This window comes from Vombatus ursinus, unplaced genomic scaffold (genome assembly GCF_900497805.2).
Source record: "Vombatus ursinus unplaced genomic scaffold, bare-nosed wombat genome assembly UNPS02014832.1, whole genome shotgun sequence".
Classification (NCBI taxonomy): Eukaryota; Metazoa; Chordata; class Mammalia; order Diprotodontia; family Vombatidae; genus Vombatus; species Vombatus ursinus.
This window is the reverse complement of record NW_020954610.1, coordinates 66,982,804-67,010,563: the sequence shown is the minus strand read 5'-3', so window position 1 is coordinate 67,010,563 and position 27,760 is coordinate 66,982,804. Positions and strand designations below refer to the sequence as shown.

General features: G+C 38.1%; 1 protein-coding gene across 2 annotated transcripts in view; it reads right to left on the bottom strand.

The window, feature by feature from the left end:
• LOC114025947 (FERM domain-containing protein 3) overlaps nt 1-27,760 on the bottom strand; it is a 335,752-nt gene that overhangs the window by 128,469 nt on the left and 179,523 nt on the right. For both annotated transcript variants that reach the window (XM_027839487.1, XM_027839488.1), the window contains one exon: nt 5,601-5,679. In XM_027839487.1, coding sequence (XP_027695288.1) covers nt 5,601-5,679 — 79 coding nt within the window. The remainder of the gene's footprint in view (nt 1-5,600; nt 5,680-27,760) is intronic.

Sequence of the window (27,760 nt, the reverse complement as noted above, 5' to 3'; positions counted from 1 at the left end):
AAACCAAGACCTTAGCCCCTTTCCCCAAAAGAATTTGGGTCCCATTTGTTTGAGGGGGGAATGATGAAGATGGGATCTGGATCCCAAAAATGAAAAACCTTGGACCTTCCCACATGGCCAAATCTCTTGACATTCGCCTGAGGCTATAATCTTATCTACTGGCCTTTTGTTCTGGACTACGCCCAATTTCCCAATTCTATTACCCTTAACCTAGCCTGGCCCTCCATTGTTTTACCTCCCTATGGCCCCTGCAGCCACTTCCCACCATTAATCTCCATTTTCCTCCAGGTCCCAGGTGTTCTGCTCACCACAGCTTACTGGTCACTCCTGGATCCCTTCCACAGTCTTTCTGTATATAAGATCCATCTTGTCTCCATTAAGATGCTCAGATTCTTAAAATCTAGCCACTGCTCGGATTCCTTAAGAACCTAGCCAAATGTTCAGATTCTTTAAGAGTCTGGTTAATATGACGATGTTCTAATAAACTCTGTCTTTGGCTGAAAAAAAAAAAACGTTCCAGGGATTGATGCGATCAGGATGATGTTACATGGAAACACAAGCATATGGAAGACCTCTCCATCTTTAGAGAATCCTTTAATTTGGACACTACACTAGATATCCTCCAAGATGATGGTATACACTTTTGGGAAAAGTACAAAAGCATATATCTCCTTGTTCTATACCTCCTTTTATATTAAAAAAATGTCATTTATAGAAGTAAAAATGATGGAGCATAAATCTCGTCTTGATTTGAAAATGGCCTTTATCACTACAGCATGATGAAACTTGGCACTTATTTCTTTTCATCAGTTCAAACCTTTTAAGAGTTACTCAGCAATTTCCCTCCTCAATCCTCACAAGGTCCTTGTGGAACAAGGCAATGATAGCATCCCTTTTCACAAGTAAATTACCTTGATCAGTATGGACTAACGAAAATGTCAGTCACCCACAATGGTCTAGGACAAAATTGGGTAATAAAATGCAGAATGTTCTAATTCTAAAACGCTAAGCATACCTAATTGGCAGGAGAAGTTCTCCATTAAACTTAATAATCACATTCCACTCCTTAATTTCCCTTCTGGATGGATATAATTCTAATTCTAATAAGAAGCAAGATGCTTAGCACTCAGGAAAGATCATTAATAATGGACACTTTGATGCAGAATATTGTCTACTGCAAAATAATAGATCTGTCCTCTGCTTTAGTTATAGACTGTAACTCAAGAGGTTCGTGGGCTCTTAAAGATCTTTAGCTACAACCTCCTTGTCTTACAAAGTAAGAGAGTGAGTACCAAACAGGTTAAATTGCATGCCCAAAATCACACAACTGCAGCCTGAACTCTGAAAGAATGTTCACAATGTGTTCTTCTAAGACTCAATTAGACAAAACCAACATATATCACATGTATTCAAAAGTCAAGAAGTATCTCCTGATGAATTAAAATGCTTGAAAACAAACACAATTTATTTCCACCACTTTAACAATTTTAGCAGTTAAAATCAATTTCACATTATTTTTCTTGATAAATAAGGACTGGCACTCTGTTCCTGTAACATAAAGTTTAACAATGGCAACAACAAATTATTAACAATACACATGTTGCTCATATGTGTTCTCTAAATACAATCATGGATTCCTGTATATTTCACATTGCACACTGAACTTTGGAGTTCCTCATTCATTTATAAATGGGTTTGGGTACAACATGTTCATTTCCATAACATAACAAAAGACAAAGTTAAGGTGGGTAGAAAGCTAGACTTTGGAGTCAGGATAACCTCGGTTTAAGACTTGTCTCTAACAATTACTAGCTATGGGATCAGGGACAAGTCAAATCTCTTAGTACCTGCAAGCAAACTTCTAACACTATAAATTTCAGATCAACAGTAGATATGTATTGGTGGAGAGTATTTCCACAGTGAGAGCCCTCTAGAGTAAATTCACAACTCAAGACCAAAAAAGGTAAGAGACATGCTACTTTTAATGAACCACCATACAAAAGATTTAAGTAACAGACAATGAAGATCTGTCATAAATAACTCTGCCATCATTAATAATGATGGGTTTGGGATCTGGACTCCAAAAAGGAAAAACTCTGGACTTTTCCACTTGGCCAAATCTCTGGCATTCCCATGAGGCTATAATCCCATCAACTGGCCTTTCATCGTGGCTAACCCCAATCTCCCAATTATCTGTTACCCTTAACCTACCCTAGCCCTCCATTGTTTTACGTCCCTATGGCCACTTCCCACCCTTAATCCTATCTAGGCTCCATTCTCCCTTGGCTACATGGTTCAGGTCCCAGGCATTCTATTACCTCCTCTGTGAAGTCAAACTACTTGTCCACTCCTAGATCCCTCCCCAGTATTTGCGTATATAAGGTCCATCTTGTCTTAATTGTTAGTATCTACTAAATTGTGTTCTTCTCCCAAAACCTATCAATCTTTCAATCACATTTCCATAAAAAATTCATAAATAGCATCAGCATTCAAGAAAAATATTTTTAAAAAGTGAAACATAACTCTTTTTATGTGCCTGCCTAATCTCTACAAGTACATAATATGGTACTGGAGGGCAGGAGCTAGATTATACAAATCTATACATCCCTTCAGTCTTCTGTATATGTAGGACCATAGATTTAGAGTTGGAAAACACCACAGCAATCACCTAATCTAAAATCCTCATTGCACAGATAAAAAAAAAATTAAGGTCCAGAGAAATTCAGTGATTTGTAAAGTCACTAAGGAAGAAAATGATATAACTGAGATATGAGCCCAAACCCTTAATTCTAAATCTAGTGTGCTTTCCAAGTACCATCCAGCACGGCATGCCCACATCAAAGAAGCCACTGTGCTCTATGAGCAAAGTAGAATTGCAGTAGCTCAAAACAAACATGAAATGCACATATTTAGAGACATCTCCATTTCAAATGTTCACATGGACTATTTACGCCCAATCTGTGGTATAGCCTTCCAAACTCACATTGGTCTGATGAGTCACAGTCAGACACATTGTACATATACCATATAGTGATGTCATTTTGGTCTACTTCGAATATGAAGAACAACAACCAACCAACTTTCCACTGGATCTCGTTTTCTCCATAGTAGGTACTCAATGAATTGTCGATGAATTAGTTATTTTATTGTAACCAGAAAAAGATTATAGAAATGCTACAAGTATCTTTCAAATATTAAGTGCATTATTTACCCTCTTCCTCCTCCCTCCCCCAAAAAATACCTAATAGAATGGTTCTGAGCAAATGAATAAGCTAGGAGAAATGAACTATCTGTTCATTTTTAAAACCATTGACTTGCAAGTGAATTGGATTTAAGTGAGGCAGAGCTGAGAAAAGTCATCAGTCCCACTCCCTCCTCCAGAGTCATCTGAGTCCAGAGGCAAGACACAGGTTAAGGCAACTGGTAATGGCCCCCCAAGTAAGTACATATATACATATGTGATACATATGAATATATATATATATACACACACACGTGTGTGCACATATCACGGACCCTCCAAAATGACCACCATTTCTCAACACATTGCTTTGTGGAAGTCTGCTATTTCTATTTAAACACACATAAAATTGAGAAATAGAAGCTATAAGGGTCTCCCATGACATCTTTCTTAGGACATCAATACACTTCAGGAGTCCCAAAGGGACAGAGGTTTATTAACTTGATTTATACACTCACCATAAATTTTAAAAAAAGGTCCAGCTTATCCAATGTGTGTGCCACAAACAGTGGGTAAAAGGGAACCAATCATTACCAGTGAGTATTTAAAAGAAACATGAAAACACAATCAGATTGACAGCTATACCTTCAACCACCTTAGCTGACTGCTGGAAAAGGAAGGAACCAAACATCCAGACCACAGATGAAACACAAGTAGGGTAGGCATTGGTGAAATAAACAATTGTGATTTTTACTACTATGTCAAATCTACTAACAGATTCACTTCTCTCTCTTCCCTCCTCAGTCCTAGTAAAGAACTAAGCTAACCAAAAACAGAAGCAAAGCTGAAAGGGGTTGAAAGGATTTGGAGAAACTGCCCAGCCCAACACTCTTTCCCCTACACCATGCTGTCTCCTTGCTTTCACACATAGGACTGCTACTAAAAGAGAAGGAGGAAGAAGAAAGAAAAGAAATATGGACTGAAAATAACAATAGTCAACATTTATACAGCACTTTACAGTTTGGGAAATATTTTCCATACCTAATCTCATTTGATCTTAAAAAATAATCCTGTGAGGTAAATGCTACAGGTGCCATTTTATAAAAGATGAAATAGATTTAGAAAAGTGAGGTGATTTGCACATGGACACATAGCAATTAAATGTTAGAAGTGGAATCTGAACCCAGATTTTCCTGACTTCATCTCTAGCAAACTAGTCAGTGCATTACACTGGTATTGAAGGTAGGAGAAAAGAAAATGGGGCCGTTTTAAAAGAGATTTGGGATGCACTGATCATCTTCAAATTCCTTCCAAAGTCTAAGAAAGTGAGCAAAATTAGTAAATTAAAATAATCATATTTATGTAAAATATTCATCTTAATAAAATGTGTTATAATGCAAATGCATTTTATGTGTAATATGGCGTACTTGGAATACATTTGCACCTCCCTTATAATCAGTATATGTAGTATATTTTTAAAGGTTTATAATTTATAATTTATAAATTTTTATAATAGTTTTATAATTTTATAGTTACATCATTTTCAATAAGTTTATAATTCATTAATTATTTTATCTTTGCTTCATTTATATATTATGGTTATAAGCATGATTTATTTTATGACTCCATTTTATGCTAAGACCTCCGCCAATAAGATAATCCCTTATTACAACATTGCTTCTATTTGAAAATAAAGTCTGCTTTACAGAGATCCACTTTCGAGAGGTTTTCAGAAATATTATGGTGAAGAGCAGAGATTTAAAACAGAGGGCTTGAATTTTTGATATTAAAAAGCTTAGAGATAGATAAACTCACATCCTCCAACTTGCTACCAAGCCCAAAATTATTATTTCAGGCCAAGATATTGAACTTGGAGCTAGAGAGAGTGTTAGGAGCAAGGCCCCAGCAGGTCACTTCTAAGAAAGGACCTTGAGAAAGGTTTGCCATCGGGAGAGGAATCAGAGTTGCGCTGGGTAGGACAGAGGTAAGGACAGAGAAGGAGGATTTGTTTGAAAAGCTCCATGTAGGACGAGGAAAGCAGCTCTTGCTATCAATCTCTCTTTTTCCTCTAGGAATCGTTTAGTTCCTCATGGATGCTCTCAGGTTCCTGCTGTTCTGCTTTGCCCTCCACATTGAAAACACTATTCTATTTATTTTTAGCATCCTACTGGAAGCTGTTTTCAAAGGACACCTCCCCCTTAAGCCACTATTCATTTGTGTGGCTTTAATTACACTCCCAAAGACAACTGTTCAAAAAATTCAAAGACAAATAAGTGTTAGGGAAACTCTACAAGCTGCAATGTGTGGTTCGGCACATGCCTTGGTAGAGCATTTCGCCTCAGACCAGTCTAGCAGCCAAACAAATAAACCCCTGGCTTGTGAAGGGTGTGAATCAAATGCACAAACAAACGAAAAATACCTGGTGAGCTCTTCTTTAATCTTCAAAGGTTCGTGTGGGTAGAATTTCACTCTAAAGCACATGGTATATGGTGGATGAGCTGAAACATTATAAAGAAAAAGCATGAGAACAGCAGCAAAGAATGTGGATTCAAACACAGGAAAGGCTGTCTTTGTAGACTAGCCCATGAGATGATTAGCTGGGTAATAACAGGCACTGCACTCAACAAAACAAAATCCAAGAAAAAAATCAAATCGAATGTGTGAGAGGAAGCCCAAGGCAAATGCAAGATACATATGCTCTCGTCAGTCAGCACATACATGACTCTCTACTACACAGCCCAGGTTTCTCTGCCTAAGCAAAGGGACATTCCAAAGTAATTTTTTCCCCATCTTGTCCTCATCAACCTCCTCCCCTGCCCTGCCTGTCAATCCTACACCTACAAATGACCTGTACACAAGCTACATTTAGTGTTTAACATGACTTGGTTGAGTAAACATGGGTGATGCCTAGAATCAAGTGTAGGAAAATGGAATGAGTGAATCCTAAGAGTAATCATGTAATTATAGCTTTGGAACTGGAAAAGACCTTAGAGGTCACTTAATCCAAATTATTAAATTTAGAGACAAGTAAAAGGAAGCTCAGAGAGGTCAAGTCACTTGCCTAAGGTCACAGAAAGTAGGGCAGTAACTTGAACTCAAGACCTCTAACTCAAAATCCAGTGCTATTTCCATCCCATGGGTAAGTAATCTGTTTGTGTATAAACATCCTTAAAAGAATGGTTTTTTCTAAATCAAGTTAGTCATACAAAGTCTAAAATTTTGCAAATGGAATATTATAGTAATGTTCTAAATTCATCAAATATCTCAGGCTCAACTGTCCTATAGAGGTTATAGCTAATTGTGTATTTTCTGTCAATATTTTTGTGGATCTGTCATAGTACATAAAAGCCTTTTAGCTTTGTTTCTTTAATTTCTCAGTATGAAAGTATCAGGCATCAGATCCGTCCCCATACTCCTTAATGCAACAAAATCTTGAGAACGGGAACTAGTGATCTATTCTCATTCAGCCTTCTTCTTCTTTTTCCATTTTAGAAAATGTTTTAGTGAGTCTCTTTTTTCCCATGTCTATAACTAACTACCCACTAACTAATCTACTTCCTTCCTCTCCCAATAGAAGCCCTCCCTTGTAAGAGTTTAGCATAACAAATCAACACACAATGACCGTGTCTGAGATCTATCTCCTTCTATATTAGGTTTCCTTTCATGATGAGCTTTTGTTTTTAAATCACTGCTAAGATCATGGATCATCCAGCTGTAGCTAGAAGGTACCTAAGGGACCATGAAATCCAATTCTCTCATTTATAGATGAGGACACCAATGCCCAGAAATGTTAAGCAACTTGTTCAAAGTCAAATGTAATAAATCAGAAATAGGATGTGAACCCAGGTCCTCTGAATTCAAAACCTGTGTTCTTTCCACTGTACCACACTGCATCCTGACCAATTCTTTGATATCCAGGTTTCATAAAGACAGAACACCAGAGACTGAATAATGAACACATAAATGAGGTTTTATTTAGTAAGGAAAATATGCTTATAAAATAGCCTGCTAGACAGCATTCAATTCACAACCATCCTCAGTGTCATTCCAGCTGCCTCGATAAGGGTATGTGGTTAAAGGACATAAAAATCAGACCTTCCCATAATTTCTGGGTCCCCTCCTTATCAGGAACTATAATCAGCACAACGCTAAATCTGTTTGGGGATAGAGTTAAAAGAAAAAACTGACATGGAACACTATGAGGGTAAAAGAAAAAAAAAGCACATCTTCAATACTTCACGGATTTATGGTTTAATGGTGATCATAACCTTTGTACCTTGTTTATTGTAATTAGTTCATATGAACAATAAAATCAAAGATTTAGAGCTGGAAATTACCTTAGAAACCATCCAATCCAACTCCTTCATTTTTACAGATGAGGAAATTTAGATACTGAGAGGTTAAGTGGCTTACTCAAGGTAATACAGCTAGTAGGTGTCTGAGGCAGTATTTAAACTCAAATCTTCCTAAATCTAAGTCCAATGCCCTAATCACTCATTAAACCTGAGACTTCTCAAGTTGCTTTGGTCAAAAAAAAATTTTACCACCATTGGGTGGCTACCCAATGGTGTTCATGAGGCAATACAAACTTAACCAGGTTAATCCTCCAGTGACAGACACACTTTCATTGCCAGAACCCTCTGAAGCTTAGTAGGACCACTAGAGCTTATGTTCCACCAGTTTTGAGAATGCAGTTATTTCTGAGCTATAATGTGACACCAAAGTAAGATACAAATAGAAGATCTCACAAACAGGAATATTTAGTCTTTACAAGAAAAGAAAAAATTCTCAATTCATTTGGGTTTTTTTTCATGCCATATGAAAATACAAATTTAATATAAAACACCAACATCTTCTGTAACTAGAAAGAGCTTAATTCCTTTATATCATGCCCAGAAATGCAAAAATGCCATCACTTTTACATGATTCAAACTCATTATTTCTTTTTTCAAAACCCCTGGGCCTAGGCTTCCAATCTTGGATCTATAAGTACTTTTCCATTTAATACATGACAGAAGAAAATCTTCTGGCTCTTAATGAATAAATTGTAGATAAGAATGATCCTAAGTCCTTTCCTAATCACTTATGAATTCAACTCTTTTTGTGACTGTGCCATTGTGAAGACAATGAAGCAAAGGGCAAGAATGTGAGGAAAGGGAACTTTTTAAAAGGGACAAGAAAACAGAATTATGGGAAAGGATGTTCAAATCAAATAAGAGAATTTATTTCCCATGGTTTCAGACACTTACTAGTTATATGACCCTGGGCAAAGGGCTTAACCTCTATCTGCCTCAGTTTCCTCAACTATAAAATGGGGATTATTATATCATATATGTTCAAGGGCTGTTGTGAGACTCAAATGAAATAATATTTGTGAAGCACTTGTCACAGTACCTGGCACCTAGGAGGTGCTTAATAAATGCTTGCTCCCTTCCTCCTATCTGCATATGCCTCCATCTTCTATACTGGCTTTGATCCATATTGGAATGGAGAATAGGAGTCAAGATTTTCCTTGTGAGTTAAGCATTAACACTCAGGATTACTCATTCTAGAAGTGAACTCCCAGCTGGAAGCAACTTAGGAGTCCAGTGATGTGAGCAGCCCAATTAGTGAGACTTTCTGTCCAGATGGCATCAATTAGGATGTTTTTCTACTCAAATAAGTTAAAAAATAATGACAGAGTTTTAAGCTTTGGTCCTCCCTGAAGCCTTGAAAGAGTACTAACAACTCAAAAAAAGCAATTTTCAGCTAAAAAGGCAGATTTTACAAAATGACTTAATTTCTTCTCAAATCAAATGCAACAACCAAATCTTAAATACTGAGATCACATAACCTACATTTTGGTTCTTGGGAACTCATTACACCTGTACTGAATGTAGAAAATAAATGACAAAGTTGTGGTTCAGGTAATAAGGAGGTTTCAGATACTTTCTTGCTTTTGATACGCTTCAGAATACCAGAAATGCCATATACTGAGTCAAATGTATGGTCCACCCAGCCCAATATTCAATTTGTCAATGACAACAAAAAAGGACACTTTGTCTACAAATATAATAGATACCCTCAGTGATGTGATTCTCAATTGTTAATGGCATACCACCTGATATCTCTTAATGATCTTTTTCATAGTCTTTCACACACCATGCAAGAATTTATCGAGAGGCTTCTAGTCAAGATGGCTGCCCAGCTCTCCCATACCTACTGTACCAAAAAACCTGAAAACAGCACTAACCAGAATAACAATCAAGAAATCCAATGAAAATTATAATAAATGACTCCTTCCACCCCACAAGTGCACAAAACAACCCATAGTCAATAGTAAAGGGGCTGCTAATGAAGGCAAACAATCCCACAGCACCCAGAGTAACCAGAAAAGGGCCAGAAACATATGTAGCCTACCAGGCTCTCTCTCTGGAGATAACAAGAGTACAAGGCTCCCCTGAAAAAGTCCAAGGATGTTTGTAAATTTACAATGTGGCTCATCCAAGGCAACAGAAGTTATCTATGAGGCCATGGTAGCAACCAGTAGAAGTATGGCTCTGACTAGGACATACAAGAGATCCAGTTTCTGATTACTGTGTCCTGAGACACCACAGAGGACCCTGACATCCAGTGCTCCGAACCTCAAAGATTCAGGAGAACCAAACACTAGGAGTTAGAGGTCAGCATAGAACCTCAGCTGATCTAGGGAGAGATCAATCAAGGCAAAAAAAAAAAAAAAAGGCATGGCACAGGCCAAAGTATGACCTCAGCACAAATCCTCTGATCAGGAACTACAGCTAGAGAAATGACTAAATCAAAGACCACCAAGTATAAAACACTATCATAGATCTGGAGATTTTCAACAAGGAGAAAGTAAATCTATAACAGCTACAAATAGATATTCAAAAGAAAAAATAGATCTTCCTCAAGGACTGTATGAATATACCTAGAAGAAATGAAATAAAAGATAAAAAATGAAATAAAAGTTCTGGAGGAAACAACTGGAAGGAGAATAAACAGCTTAGAAGAGGAAGCAAGTCAGTCACCAAGCCAGTCAACAAGTATTTACTAAGCATCTACTAAGTGCCAGGCACAGTTCTCAGTCCTGAAAGTGATAAACCTTACCCAAGTAATAGTCCTTAAAACAAGAAGAGACCAAATAGAAATCAATGACTCTATGAGAGCAAGTAATAGCAGAAAAAAGTCAAAATATTGAAAAAAATAAAAGAAAAAATCCAGAGCTTCCATGTCAGAGAAAAAAAAATACCGAAAGCATCCAGAAAATACGCAATTCAGTTACCAAGAAAACAGTTGGGATCACTCAAGCCCTGGCTGCTACAATTATAAACAAGAAGAGATCCTGGACTACAATATTCCAAAAGGCAAAAAAGATATCAGTTTACCATCAAAAACTAACTTACCCTGAGAAAATTATCATCCTCCTAAAAAATAGACCTTTAATGGAAAGACTGTGTTAGGGACTGCAGATACACACACAAAGAATGAAATAATCCCTACTCACAATTTTACTTCTAATGGAGGAAACAAGATGTACAGCTATAAGTATAAAGAAATGAAATACAAAGTAATTAAATACAAGGTACAGTCTGAGAGGGAAGTCACTAGTAGTTGAGGGGATGAGGAAAAGCTTCATGCAAAAAATGGTACATGAACTGAGTCTTAAAGGAAGGAGCTATTCTACAAGTTAGAGGAAGAGGGAGTATAATCTAGGAATGGGGCATGATCAGTGCAAAAACAGAGAGATGAGCTATGGATTGTGAAGAACAGAGAGAAAGCCATTCTAGCTGGATCATCAATTGTGGGATATGGAATAATGTCTAATGAGGCTAGAAAGACAGGTCAGGTCCTGGTTGTGTAGGGCTTTAAAAGTTAAACAGAAGAGTTTATATTTTATCTTATAGGAAATAAGGAGGCACTGGAGTTGATTATGAACAGGACTGACATGGTCAGACCTGCATTTAAAAATCACTTTGGCAACAGTGTAAAGAATGTACTAGGTGGAAATGAGAGATTTAAGGCATCAAAACCAATTAGGAGGGTGTTGCAACAAACCAGGCAAAAAATGATAAGGACCTAAAAAGAAGATGGTAGCTGTGTAAGTGTAAAGAAGGGGTAGCACGTGCAAAATGTTGTAGAAACAGCAAGATTTGGCAACTAATTAGATATGAGGGAGAGTTAGGAATCTAGGATAATGCCAAGGTTACAAATCTTGGGGAATGGAAGAATGATAGTGCCTTTGAAAGAAGTAGGGGACTTTGGAAGGGAGGAGGGGAAGATATGCTGATTTTGAGATGACTCCAGGACATGCCGTGTGAAATGTCCAATTGGGAATTGGTGATTGGGGGGAGGGATGGAAGTTCAAAGGAGATACTAGGGATGGATGGAAAGATCTGAGAGTAATGTGCATAGCAGTAACAACTTAAACTTATGGGAGCTGATGCAGTCACTAAGAGAGAGACTGTAGCAAGACAAGGGTAGGAGGCCATCAGGGTGGTTTGGATAATGAACAAGGAGAGGAGACTGAAAAGGAATGGTTAGACAGATAGTAAGAGAACCAAGAGAAAGGAGTGTCATAAAAGCCCAGAAAGGATAGGGAATCCAGGGAATTTCCTGGGCCAAAACTCCTTTCATTTCTAAAAGAAATGAAAAGGATGCTTTATGGTGTTAAGAAAAGTCAAGAATACATCTCAAATTGTTTAAAAACAAAAATCAGATCCTTAAAAAACATCAATTTATTCTTACCCAGAATTCTTTGCCAACTCCTCCTCTCCCCCCTCCACCTCATCACTGAAGACTGTGTATGACCTTTAAGTACACGCCTTCAAGCACATAGACATGCCAAGAACATGTACTCAATTTGGATTAGAACTATGAAAATTCCAAAGAGTAGAATGCTGACCCAAAATGAGACAATGCAACAGCTTTGCCTGAGAAGTGCTAGATTTTTTTTCTTGCTCCTTCTATGTTAAGATATTGGATGTAAAACTAGACCTGGATTCCCGAAGAGCCGAGTTCTAATCTTGCACCAAACACCAACTAGCTATGTGACCCTAGGCAAATCGCTTTACCTGCCAACTTCAATTTCCTCATCTATAAAACAGGGATAATCACAGCACAGGATTGTTGTAAGGATCAAATGAAATAATGATTATAAAGTACTTCCACACTCCTTCAAGAGTTATATAAATGTTAGCTGTTATTGTTAGTAGTATTACTGTCTCATCCATTCACTGAAACAATGATAATCAATCCACCAAGAGTCTATGGAATCAGTCATTCAGATCTGAAAAATACCCAAATAGCATTTGGGAAGGAGGTATAAAGAATGTCTCTATATCTTTCATACAAATTATTTACTATTCTACTATTTCCAAATATTTAGCCTTCTAAGGATGCTAATTATCTCACAATGGGGTACCCCAGGCTCTTTCAAGAAAACTCATGTTTTTTCTATTTATCCACAAGGGACTACATGAAAGCAAAGACTGAAGTGCATTCACTCATTTTTCCATAGGTTGGTATGATAAATGAATTCATTTGTGCCTTGTTCTATTATAAAATTTAAGGTATGACCACAAAATATTTTTGCAGATGATGGAAACGAGGCCTCACTACTTTAGAATTCATACTTTGAAATAAACTAGCCCCTTCCTGGAAAAAAAAAATGGATTGTATGAACAATTAATTGGGCCTGAAAAAAAATGAGTAAGAATAACCAAACTAATTCCTATAGACAGATGCATATCATAACGCCTAAAACAATTTCTAGTGCCCAGAACTGTGGTGAAGCCAGCTTTGTAAAGGCTGTTAGAGTCAACTGTCAAATCTTTTGTGTAAGCATTTATATTTCAAGAAACCTCCAAACCCTACAAATCAGGGCTTAATTTATTGTTTTGTTGATTATCTCTAGACTTAAGAAAGTGATGGGGAAAATGTTAATAGATTAAATAAATAGATTAAACTTTAAAGTGTGTCCAGCTCTTTTTTTTTTCGCCAGAGAGCCAATCATTAAGTATTTACCAGGGCACCTATGCCAGTATCTTTCTACCGTCCCTATCTCTTGCTTTTTAAATACAAATACTATTCTCAGAGTAGCTGAGATGCAGGAGGATATAGTAGAAAGAGCGATACCTGAAATGGGGAATGACGTGGTTTAAAATACTCTCTGATTTGTACTAGCTATATGACCATTAGCAAGTCACTTAACATCATCAATATAATAGGAAAAGCAGCTGTGGTACATACCTTACAAAATTTTATGTGAAGTGCTTCGTAAATCTTAAAGGATTATGTAAACTCATCTATTACTCTATACACTAGTATAGTATATACTCTATACTAATTCCATCTATTATAATATGCCAATAGATGTTGTGGTGGTAGTTGTTGTTTGTAGTTGTTGTTTTTGTACACCAATGGATTTGTAACCTCCTTGATGTAAGTACTTCCTCCAAAAGTGCAGATGTCAATCCATCTATGCCTTCCCATCTTGTCTGACTCTTATACAGATCTTCTTATGAGTTTGCCACAGTGGTTTAGGTGCTGGGCACCTTCCTCACTTTCTCTTGACATTGTGCCAGTGTCAAAGTGGCTATCCCTTTCCTTTTTTTCATACATTTCTTTGGTGATATCCTTTATGCTTCTCCTCTGTGATCTTTTGTATGCAATTTGTGGCAGCCTATTTATAGCATAACTTTATTTTGTTAAACATATTCCAATTATAATTTAATCTGGTTCAGCTACACTGATATAGATAAGAATGTCCATTTTCAGTGTCTGCCCACTACATATGTGTGTGCACATATATATGTATGTTGTATAACAAGAGACAAGCTCATCAGCTATTATTACCTAAAATTTCCTTCCAGATGCACTGCTTTCTAATTTCTTCTAATTCTACTCTCTACCCTCATATCCCTACTCCTTTGTTCTTTCTCTCTCTTTATTTGTAACACCTATAATCAACTCATTCTTTCCTTCCCTACTTTTTTTTTCTCCCAACAAGCCAGGCTCCTGTTATTTGGTAGTTAACCAAAACAAAACCATTGTTGTTTTTAATCCGTCTATGGTGACTGCATTGAGATAGGGACTAGTTAATCACAGTTGTAAAGTACCTTAGCTTGATTAAAGCACTTAGCGTAATAATTAAAGTCTCTTCTATAGGCTTTATGCCCTTACTAGCTTTGCATCACAAAAGATGCTGTAGGATTGGTTCTTCTCTCCAGGAACTTACTCAAAGTCATCTTGAATTTTAAATATTCATTTAAAAAAAAAAAAAAGGAGGGGGAAGGTGCCTACCTTTAGAGGAAAATTGATTTAAGAGTCCTAGACATCATCTTTATTATTATATTATATCATATTATATCATATATATTGCATTATAAATATCCCAGTTTCTTCTTTTGTTTCTCATATTTGTAGAAAAGTCTTGAAAATTTTGAATTTTGGGGTTTTGGTATGATGGCTTTCTTCTTTACTGCTTATAAAATCATTTCCTTGCTATTATAATCTTGGAGCTTAATGTGGCTAGAAAAACTGAAGTTTGAGTTAATACTTAATGGCACTTGTGAATCTTGTCAGTTTGCAAATTATTCCTATTTTTTAATATTTCTGGAAATTTTTCTTGTATGATTTCCCAAAATTAAATGGTCATATTCTTTCTAAATAGTTTTTGGAAGCCTGATAATTCCTCATTTTTCCTCTCCTTGATTTGTCCTCCAAATCAGTTACTTTTATCATCAAAATTTCCGAATCTTTTTTTTTCCAATTGAGTAATTATCTGCATTTATTTTTCAGCTTCTACTGTTCTTTCTGCATTCCAGTAAAACAATTCTACTTTTCACCTACCTATTGTTTTGTTTCTATTGTCCAAGATGTTTCTATGCTAAGTTTTATCATCATCCTTACTGAGATTTCATAGTCACATTCAGTTATTTCTTAATTTTATCTCAATGTATTTGCTCAGTGTGTTTATTCATTGATTTCCTTCAGTTTATTGTGCCTTGAGAAAATTTTAGTTTTGTTTCTGACGGTATTGTTGATACTGTTTTGGTATAATTATCTTCTAGTACTTTTGCCTCTACCTATTTTAATCTGTCACGTAACCAACATTTATCAAATGTTTGGGGAAAGTTAGGTGAGAGAATTCTGGGGCTTGGAATCAGGAAGACCTGAGTTCATATGCAGTTTGCCTCCATTTCCTTAAAGACAAAATAATAAAATGGGGATAATAATAGCACCTACTTCACAGAATTGTTGTGAAAATCAAATAAGATAATACTTGAGAAAGACAGTGCCTGGCCAAACAGTAGGTACTATATAAATAATTCTTCCCCGCCCCTTCCCTTCCTTTCTTTCTCTTCCATCCCCAAAATAAGCATAGGCAGGATCACTTGGCCAGAGATTCTGGAAGAGAGGACTGTTCAAGAAGGACTTAGAGGATCTCAAAAAAGAAATTTCTCACAAAGAATCATAAATTATCTCAAAGAGAAATATAAGGGGAAGGCATTTAAAGAGACCAGTGACTACTCAGGAAACTTTCCAATGAATTCAGGTCAAAATGTACATTAAAAAAGCATGCCAAGAAGAGATTATAACTAAGGATGAACATAAAAGAATACCATGGGATTAATAGAGCAGCATGAGAAAGACTAAAGCCCAGAATGAGCTGAGGCTTGTGAAAAACGTAAACAACAAAACAAAATGGCTTTTTAGGTATGTTCTAGACCAGGAAGTGAATGAAGACTATGCCTACTGAGTTGGAGTGGATGGAATAATATTTAACAGATGATAGGAAGGAAACTGAAATATACAACTTCTATTTGATGGGGTTTTTTTTCATCAAAGAGAATGCTTTTTTAGATTAGAAAGGTTAGAACAGACATGGACCATAGTAGAAGTTCTTAATCTTTATATGTGCACATCCCAGCTCCCTTTGCCAGTCAGATGAAGCCTACTGACCCTTTCTCAGAATTGATGTTTTTAATCAATTGAAAGAAATGCTAAATTTCAGTTAGAGATTAATGAAAATATGGATGTAATTTTTTCCCATCCAAGTTCATGTCATGAACCCTTAGTCTGAAGGGAACTGAAGTCCAATACTGGCAAGATTATAAGATCGCCCAGCTGCTACAAATGAGAACAATTTTCTTGGCAAAGAGGAATCACATCCCAAAATGCTGAAAGAGACGTGATTACTGAATCACTGTTTATAATCTTTGAGAAATTATGAAGGATAAAAGACAGGCCGAAAGAGTAAAAGTTGTCTTAAATTTTAAGATGGAAAAAAGTGGGTTAGTATATATTGCAAACTGTACACTGACGAGTGTTGTTGGTGACCTCAGACACTTACTAACTATGTGATCCTGGGCAAATAACTTAACCTCTGTCTGCCTCAGTTTCCTCAATTGTAAAATGGGGATTAAAAAATACCACCTACTTCCCAGGATTGTTGTGAGGATAAAATGAGATAATATTTGTAAACACAGCACAGTGCCTGGCACATAGTAGGTGCTGAATAAACGCTTGCTTCCTTCCTTCTTTTCCTTCTTCCTGTAAAATGTGACTAGGTATTACTTACTTCGGCTTATTTCCACAGGTTGCTATGAAAATCAAAGAGATAATGGATGTCACATGACTTTGTAAATTGTAAAGAGCTATATAAATGGAAGGTATTATTGATGAGGTAAAGTGTTTGAGGCGGATGGGCAGGCAGGATGCAAGATGTAAGATATGAGGTAAAATGCAGGATGTGATCAGCCACAGATTATTCATCGATGCCCCACCGTGTACTGATCTATGTGCTTTCACAAAGCACCCCCCATCTATGTGACACTCTGGAGCAGCGCTCCCCTTTCCTCTTCCCTCTTCTTCTTGCTTATCTGTATGACAAAGACACCTCCAGACTACCTGATATTCCAGGCTTTCCAGGGCAGTGCTTGCCTCTCTTCCCCTTCTCCTGTTCCCCTTCCCCCTATCCCCCTGTCATACTGTATTTAGACTAAACACCTAACCTGGCGAATTGCTCTTCCTTCCATGGGAGCAGGCCTGCTGGGTGTGTCCCCCCAATAAACACTTTTGTCTTGCAGACAGTCTAATTGAATTCTTTTCAAGACACACCCTGCAACCTACCCATCTATTCCTTATCATTCTAGTGCCACCCCAACATGTTGGGGTGTTGGTGAACCCTGACATTCTTGCTGTACACTCTGAACCCAAACATTTTGATTATCTTTTAGGGGAAGCAGTAGTCTGAAGCTATATGTGTGACTTTGGACCTCCATTTCTTGTTATTGTTGTTGTTAAATCATTTCCATCATGTCTGCCCTTTGTGATCCCCTTTGGGGTTTTCTTGGCAAAGATCCTGGAGTGGTTTGCCATTTTGTCCTCCTGCTCATTTTACAGATGAGAAACTGAGGCAAGCAGGGGTTAAGTAACTTGCCCAGGGTCACACAGCTAATAAGTGGCTGAGGCTGGATTTGAACTCATGAAGATGAGTCTTCTTGACTCTAGGCCCTGTGCACTATGGCACCACCTAGCTGCCACAGGATCTCAGCTTCCTCAGTTACAAAAAGGAGTCAGTTAAACTAGAAGATCTCTGTGGTCCCTTTAATTTCTCAATCTTATGATCTTTTGTCTGAGGAATTCCCAGAGTAGGAACCCTCCCACCCCACCCCAGTGATGACAGGCAACTTCCTGGTAACCTATGCCAAGGATTACAAACAGAGAACTAGAAGGGGCCTCAGAGAACATCTATTCCATCTATCCCTCATTTCCATCTATCCCTCATTTTACAGATTAAGAAGCTGAGGCCCATGGTGTTAAATGACTTACCTAAGGACCCAAGGGTAACAAGTGTCAACCTTCTTATAGCCTTAGTGAGTAGACTGGAGCACTAAGAGGTTGTGACCCTCTCAGATGGTCACGAGCTTAAAACCAGGCATTTCTGACTCCAAGGCCACATCTCCTGCCATGATGCTTTGTTGGGTCTCATTCTTCCTAATGACTCATCCTCACCTCACCCAATTTAAACTCTTGTTCCCCTCCAGGAAGAGACCTCAAACCCAAAGATCAAACAAGCTCAGAGGAAAAGGAACTACTATTTACTTGTCTTACTTCAGTGACTTAATAATTATGTGTTTAAAAGGTAGCTACCTGACACTGCATAGGAAGTAAATGAACAAGGATACATCCTCATTAAAAGGAAGAAATCTCTTTGTAATGTCAGGGCTTCCTATGAAACTATAAGAATTTCCAGGAAGTACCAACGTGGAAACCCACCCACAACATGACTAAAATATCTGCATTAAATGTGAATCAACCCTGTGTGCTACTCTCTACTGGCATACATTTGCATACAAATGCCATTCCCAGTCCATTTAAGAAGTCTGGCCAGTAAACATAATATAGATGCAGCCTTAACTATTCTGCCCAGACAATTAGGGCTCAAACATCTCCCAGCCATGATGAAGCCCACAGGCTGCTTTTCAGGATAAACAGGGTTTTCTTCCATCCTCTGTCTCTGCTCTTTGTATATAGTCCCATGCCCCATCCTTCAAGCCTACCTGAAGGAATTAGTCTCAATACTCCCAATCCCTCCAGAAGTCTGTGGTGGTTGTTGTTGCTTTTAATGACTCAGACAATCATAATCAGAAAAAAGCACTTCATCAAAAGAAAAGAGAAACCCTTTCTCTTATAGGTTTAAGTGGAGTGTCCCAAAAGTCTTAGTGCAGTTGTAAGCAAACTACACTAAGACTTTTGGGACACCCCATATTTTTTTTTAAATTACCTTGTTTCTTATTAAAATTCCTTGGGCTGGACAGAAACCATTGAATTTTAGAGCTGGCTGTCATCAAGTCATTTTTCAGTCCTGTCCGATCCCATTTGAGGTTTTCTTGGCAAAGATACTAGAATGGTTTGTCATTTCCTTCTCCAGTTCATTTTACAGATGAGGAACTGAGGTAAACAAGATTAAGTGACTCACCCAGGACCACACAGTTATTAAGTGGCTGAGGCCAGATATGAACTCAGGAAAATGAGTCTTCCTGATTCCTGGCCCGGGGCTCTATCCACTGCACCATCCAGCTGCCCTAGACTTGGATGGGACTTAAAAGATGAATTTTTAGTCCAGCCTTTTTCTTGATAGATAAGGAAACTAAGGCCCAGTGAAGTGATTGCCTTAACGTTACAAAGGACTAGTAGTAACTAGATCTCCTAGGATATCACTCTTTGCACTGCATGCAACCCTACCTTTGTGATGCTTATTTCATACATTAATACAAAGGGCTGAAAATATTTCTGTTATTTTACTTAAAACTCACCTGTCCATGTGACATTCATACAGTGGCCAAAGTCAATCATTTTATTTTAATATGATTATACACACTCAAACAAACTATTATCAGACTTCATATCCCTGTGAATGAGAACTATTTTATGCACACTTTCAGCTGGGCAGGTGAGACTTACCTCACCAGAATGAACAATGCCTGATTTTCCAGAATGGGGACCATTTGAATTAATAGACTCATAATTTCACCCCCTATAATGTTGCACATTATTACAAAGTGCAAATTGTCCTCATTTTAGAAAGAATAACACTTACTAGCTGTGAGACTCTGTGCAAATTACTTAAGCCCTCTGGGACTCAGTTTCTTCATTTGATAAATGAGAATAATAAAAAGAGCTCCTATTTTGCAGGGTTGTTATGAGGACCAAATGAGATACCATAAGTAAAGCTTTTTGCAAACCTCAAAGTGTTATATAAACAGAAGCTATTATTAGAGCAAAAGACTAGCATAGTGCCTTACACATAGGATTTAGAGTAATTTAGGATCAGAGGACCTCAGACTTTGTGCTGATAAGAACCTTAAATGACTTACCCAAAGTTACACCCACTCATAACTGGCAGAGCTACTACATGCGCTCTCATACTCACTCGCTTGCTCGCTCTCTCTCTCTCTTTCTCTCCCCCCTCCTTTCTTTCTCTTCCTCTCTTTCTCTCTGTCTCTCTCTCCCCTCCTTTCTTCACACACACACACACACACACACACACACACACACACACACACACATATCTAGATTCAGATCTGGGCTCTGATACTAGCTGTGTGACCTTGAGTGAGCCTCAATGTTCCCATCTGTAAGATGAGAATAACACTTGCATTGCCTGCCTCATAAAATTGTGAGAAAAGCACATTGTAAACCATAAAATAATATATACATATGGGTTCTTCCTAAATCTAGGCTTCATAATGGGAAAAAGGACTTGGTGCACTCACTAAGTAATAGTAAACAGTTCCCTCATCAATAAGGATCAGCTACGACACCACTTGGGTATTGTTCATTTAAGCTAATTCTGGCTATCGACCACACTCCTTTAATTCCTCCTCCAGCACCTCATGTTCAGACAACTCCACCCTTCCACCTCCTGACCTGTTGAATTCTGTCCCCTTCAACATGTCTGCAATATTTCCTCTGAGGACAAAAGGTAAAGGATATTATTTCTTTTTTCCAGACCCTAGCCCCAAGAGAACATTTGCAGTGCTCTTGACAGTAGTGACTTCTTTATATTTGCAGGCTCATATCTGCTTTGAATTCCCAGGACCGGACAGCATTTTAGCATCAGTGTGGTCCTTGCCCCAAATAAATCAACCTGGTTTTTGCCTGATGCCTGCTAATATTAAGGTGTTTTTCTAATACCTGCTCAGTTCAGGTCCTCATGGGCTTGCAGAAAGAAAGGAAAGGAAGTATCTTGCTGATATACACTACCCTATCTATTTAAAATTTTGTTTTTTTCTACTTTGTACACCTATGTCTAGTAAAGTATTCCTCTGAAGAAGATGGAAAGGGTGGGGAAAGATGTATATAAGAAATGAGAGCTAGGTGGTAGCTGGAACGAGCAGATGTCCAGTGTTCCCTGGCTTCAGAATATTATGGTCATTTCAGTTCCGCCAACGAATTGGGAGCTAGGCACAGACTGATAGGGGAGGCAGGGTGAGACCTAGAGTGGAAGCTGAATCTAGAAAGAAAAATCAGTGCTAGAAGCAGCATATGAGACCAGACTCAGCCTCCTACTCATAACACAGAACACACGATGTCCATTCTGGGTGGAAGAGACCAACTTCTCTACAAAAGGTAGAGGCTGCAGTTACCATTTTGATGAGTAATTTACTTCAAATAGGGCATAGGATCTAGAGTTTACAGATATAGAAGAACTAAGGCCAAGAGAGACGAAGTGACTTACCTAAGACCTCATAAGCTGAGATTTAAAGCCAGGCCCCCTGGCAACAAATAGAGCCTTCTTTCACAATACTACATCCTCTCATTATACTAGGAGTTCTTATCCTGGGGTCCATGGAGACCACAGGATTTTATGGATATATTTCAAGGAAGTCTATAAATTAGGGTTTTTTTTTAAATGTATTTTGATAAATGTATTTCAATGCAATTGGTTTCCTTTGTAATCCCATGTATTTCATTTTATGCATTTGAAAACATTATTATGGGAAGGAGTCCATCCATAGGATTCACCAGACCACCAAAGGGGTCCATGATATAAGAAAGGTTAAGAACTCAGGCACTATGCTATAAAGTTTTTCAGTCAAGATAAAGAAGAAATAAATGGCTTCCAGGGTCTGGAGAACATTTAACATTTTCTTTTCTTTTCTTTTCTTTTTTAACATTAACATTTTCAAAAGAGGTTTAGACAGGCCAACTGTTAAGCTAAGGCAAAAGACCTAACAACTGGAACAAAAAGTGTTTCTTAGATATTATTTCCCTAGGTCCACAGAGTGTGTGTGTTGGAGGGAGGGGGAGATACTGAGTATATTTCAGATCTTAAATCCTGAACAAAGAACCAATCAGGGTGAAAGGAAGCACAGACCTGAAATCCTACACCCAGGACTAAGGGATAGGAAAACAAATTGGAGAAGACTGACACCTTGGAGCTTGGCCCAAACCAAATCCATCAGAAAGAATCTTAGAACTGATCTAAGATCAAGCTCAAGTAGGACTGAGGTCTGCCTGACTCTGACAGGAAGCCTAGGAGAAGTGAAAGTCTATTAAAAAAAAAAGTTAGGAAAGTGTGAGCCTTAGTTTCCCATAGGGAGTATGTAGGACTAAGGTGAACACTAAAGATCCCTGTAACTTTTAAACTTTCCCATTTAATTTGTTACTGTAATCTCTTACTTGCCCAAGCTCAGTTTGATTTCTTATACTTAACATGACATGACATAATATGATATAATATCTAGCATAATATAATATGATATAGTATGATAATATAATATATAATGTAATATAATATAGTATAGTATGATAATATAATATAATATGGCATAGTATAGTATGGTAATATATAATGTAATACAGTATAATATATAATATAATATGGCATAGTACAGTATGATATAATAATATAACATAATATAGCATGATATCGTATAATATAATTGAATATAATATAATATTCCTTTAAAAACCCTAATGAAAAGTTCATCCTATTTTCAGTAAGGAAATAAAAGGAAGAAGGAAAAGGTTTACATTCTTTCACCTAGGGCAGCTAGGTGGCACAGCAGATAAACTACTGGGCCTGAAGTCAGGAAAATCTGATCTGACCTCAGACACTTACTGGCTGTGTTTCCTTGGACAAGCCACTTAATCTCAGTCTGCCTCAATTTCCTCGGTTATAAAATGGGAACAATAACAAGACCTAACTTCCCGGGCTGTTGTGAGAATCAAATGAGATAATATTTGTGAAGTGCTTAGCATAACGCCTGGCATAGAGTAGGCACTTAATACACACTTGTCTCCTTCCTTCCTTCAAGAGAGCCAAACTGGATAACGAAGGACCTAGCCCCAAGAAGAGAGAAAGTGGCAGTCATTAAAGGAAAGTTAGCCAATCTTAGTATAAGGCAAAAATTTTCCAATCCATTACAGAGATCAGAGATAGGACTGGTTTGAGACTAGACCTGTACTTTTATCTGTACAGAAAACTCTACGGTAGGAAACTCTATTTTCCAATGCAAGCTGCCACTTTCTTTGTAATATACAGTCTTTGAGAGCTGCCTCGAGTGTGAAGTTGACTTGCCCAGGGTCACAAAAGCAGTATATGTAAGAGGCAGCACTTGAACCCAGGTTTTGTGCCAGCCTTCCTCTATTTTAACCCCTTAAATAGAATACCCCCTCCCAAAAAAAAATCATATAAAGTAAACCAAATAACACCATCATGTTTGTTTTTACAAAGTATGATGCTGAGATTTAGAGCTGGTAGTCAGTCAATCAGTCAATTAATATTTATTAAGCCCCTACTCTGTGCTAGGCACTATACTTATGGCTAAGGATACCAAGAAGAGCAAAAACCAGTCCTGCCCAATAGGACCTCATAGCCTAGGAAATGAGATATCATCTATTCCAGGGGTGGGGAACCTGCAGCCTTAAGGCTACATGTGGCCTTCTAGGTCCTTAAGTGAGGCCTTTTGACTGAATCCAAATTTTACAAAACAAATCCTTTAACCTGTGGCCTTAAGGCCACATGTGACCTTCTAGGTCCTTAAGTGCAGCCTTTTGACTGAATCCAAATTTAAACTAAAATTTGGATTCAGTCAAAAGGTCCCCTAAAAGTTCGATTTAGTCAAAATTTAAAATTTGGATTCAATCAAAATGCTGCACTTAAGGACCTAGAAGGTCACATGTGGCCTTAAGGCCGTAGGTTCTCCACCCCTAATCTATTCCAAAAACCTTCCCCCTCCTATGGGCTCCCTTCCTCCCTGCCAATTCCAGCTGAAAGTTTCTCAGTTTGATGACTCCTAGAGGTTAGCTGACCTCTTTAGTCACATACCTAGCAAACGACAGAGCCAGAAACTGAGCCCAGTCGAGTCTTTTGGGTTCCAAAGCCTGGGTTCTTTCCTCTACAGTGTGTTGCTTTCTTCTAGTTATTCGGGCAGGTCATCCTTATTTTGAGCCCATTTGCAACATTAGCCTAGCAGAGTGTCTCTGGGCCTCCCCTCAAACATAGTAGGCCTTCAATAAATATTTGATGAATGAATGAATGAGCCACTTGTGACAAGGGACCTTCACAGCCTCTTCTAGAAAGTCACATGTGCCCTGATAGTCAAAAGGAATCCAAATGGGTAAGTACGGGAAACCTGAACTTCTAATCATTTTCCTTTAGTGAAGATGGGAATGGAAAAATCATCTTCCTCACTGAATTATGTACCCACGGCCAATTGACAGCGAGGATAGGAACATAAAAGGCATATTCCCAGCAGAAACTGCCTCGGGGGTTGGAAACAAGATCCTGTTTGTAACTCCAGAGCTGAGTCCCAGGGGTAGGGCTCAGCTTTCCCTGGACTGATAATGACTCAACTAAAGTCATTACAGATATTTTAAAAAAAAAAAACTCTCAAGGTTTCCCAGCTAGAAGAGAAAGCAAGTATCTTTCCAAAACAGATAGATAACCTAATAATCACAGCAAGGCAGCTTTACAAAGCACTTCATCTTTGGTTGTCACAACAGCTCTGTCAGGTAAGCAGAGAAAATTTTATTAGCCCCATTTTACAAATGAGGAAACTGAGTCTCATAGGATTTAACTGACTTGCCAAAGCCAGCAATAATAACAACTCACATTTAAATAATGCCTAAAGGTTTGCAAAGCCTTGAATATAGTACCTCTAAGTTTCATAACAATGTGAAGTGGTGGTATTAATCTCCCCATTTTATAGGTTCAGAAATCTCTTTCATATAGTATCTCATTAGGTCATCACAACTCTGTGAGGCAACCTGGGTGAGTTTCATTAGTCCCATTTTACAAATGAGGAAACTGAGGCTTATAGGATCTAAGTGACTTGCTGAAGGTAACAAATCCTGAGTACTAAGCAATAAATTGACTTGCATAAGGTTGCATACCTAGTCAAAGAATGAGGCAGGATTCCACCTCAGGAATTTCTGACTCGAAGTCCAGCACTATCTACTGGGCTACCTATCCACTTAGTCTAACTAGTAAGGAAGTAATGGAGCTGGGACCTGAACTTGGGCCTTCTCATTCCAAGTCCCATGCTCTTTCCACAACACTATACCTGCCTTCCAGGCAAGTGAATTTAAGGTGAACTGAACCATCCTGAAAGTCATTTATTTTCCATCAGCAGAAGAGAAAATCTAATCCTCTTCCATTTTAATCAAACTGAAAGGCTATTTGTGGCCACAGCCCCCTCCTCTAAAAGCTCTGCTCCCCCCAGCACCATACCTGAAGTAGGGTATTTGAGGTCACAACCTCATTTAAGGATGGCCAGATCCCATTTGGAAGGCTTTGACTCCTCAATTACTTAAAAGATGATGCACATTTATGTGCCCTATGATTATACCATAAAAACTAAGGGGCCTTTAATAAGGTTATTCTCTCTTTATAGCATGACCCTGTTAATGATGACCTATCCTCCAACTCAAAAAAAAAAAATCTCTTCCTAAGATGCAGCTTGAGCATTAACTCTGCATGGGGGTTCTTAACCTGGAAACTGGGAATTTATTTTGTTTTTAATATTTTGAAAATTGAATTTCACTATACTTGGTTTCCTTTGTAATCCTATGCCTTTTATTTTATGCATTTCAAAACATTATTTTGAGCAAGGGTCCACAGACTTCAAAAAAAGGTGAAGAAGCCCTGCTCTACAGGAAGCCTTTCCTGTTCCTCTCCCACCAGCACCCCTCTAAATTCCTTGTATTTGACTATCTCATATTTGTTTTTGTTCTATTTGTATTTATTCTTATACTTGTCACCCTGTTAGGATGTGAAATCCTTGAGAGTAGAAATCGATTCATTCTTTGTATTTATGTCTGTCTCTTCCCCCTGCCCCCAATTAGCACAGTACCTGGCACAGATTCCAAAGAAGCACAAAATCATCAGTTTGGAACCTCCCTCCCCCCAACCCATCCTTTCCTACCTATCCTATGAACCTCTATTCTGGGTCAATCCAAAAGTTTTCCAGACAGTATCCACCTAACAAGCTGGAGGCCTTCTCTGCTTTTGTCCTACGTTGTAAGGGGCAAGTGAAGCTCTCTGGGCATCCAGCCGGCATCCCTCCTCCTTGCCACAGGACCAGTCCATCTTTTCTTTTTGTCATACAATTCCTCAGTCACATCCTTTATTCTTATTGTTCTGCTTTCAGAGCTCTTGATAGTTATCATGTGGCTACCCTCCCAAAGCCACCACAAGCCTTTGCTTGGCCCTCTGTTCATCTTTAGCTCATTGGTTGACTGTCTGATTGACATCTGAGTTCCCATTAGCACAGAATTCCTCTGCAACACAGCGGCCCTTCCTTCCACTTGGAATTTCATCCCAGCTCCATACCTGAACAACAATACTGTTGAACCTAAGGCAGGAGTATACTGGAGTTGGCTCAAAAGAACTACTTGTTAAATTTTCTGTGTGAGCATTTACACTTTAGAAATTGGCAAATGCTCTGCTTTGTTGATTTGTAGACTTAAGAAGGGGAGCTAGGTGGCTCCACAGTGGATAGAGTGCCAAGCCTGGAGTCAGGAACTCATCTTCCTGAATTCAGATCTGTTATCAGACATTTAGTAGCTGTGTGACCCTGGGCAAGTCACTTAACTATGTTTGCCTCAGTTCTTCATCTACAAAATGAGCTGGAGAAGAAAATGGCAAATCACTCCAGTATCTTTGCCAAGAAAACCCCAAATGGGGCCGTGAAGAGTCGGATACAACTGAAAATGACTAATCAACAACAACAAAGACTTAAGAAAGCGATGGAGAAAATATTCATAATGAATATTAAACTTTAAAGTGTCTCTTGTGTACATTTCTTCCCTCCTCCCCAAAGAGTCAGCTGTCAGACATTTACCAGCAAACCAATGACCTGAGGTACTGTAAGTATGTAGTGGTCACTGCTCTCACCTATACAATTCTCTCCACTGATATAGCACACACAGACTCAGGAGCCATGGCTATTGCTTAGGACTAACTCAAGCCACTCTCTCTGACACTCATTTTGCAGCAGAAGATAGTGGTTTTTGAGAGAAAAAGTGAGAATAAGGAAAAAGAGAGAGCCATATGGCTTAGCCACTGGTGGGGTTTTTATTTTTTTCCCTAGGGGCCAACAATTATTTCTTTTTGCTGTTGGATCCAGAAAGGATCCCTTGTACCTAGCACAGTGCCTGGCATATAGTAAGTACTTAATAAATGCTTGTTAAATTAAAATTGAATTGATTTCTTCCTCCCCCCCAAAAAAATTATCAAAGAAATACTATCCACTGTACTCCATACCATCTCTTCTATACCCCAACCCCTAAAAAGGGAAATGGGGTGGGTCCCTTGAATGATGGCAACTACATGTATATAATGTGTTCACTTGAACTTGGATAAGAAACTGATTTATCATCTACACCAGAATCATTCAATATGCCTAAGACAGGGAAGAAAAATACAAATGAATTTCTGAGGATATAATGAAATCCTAAAGTACATTTCAGAAGCTGCCCTCCTGGACATAAACAAAGCAGGTTGGTAACAACAAAGAGCAGGTCACCATAACAAAACATCTCATCGACTGGACCATAAATCAA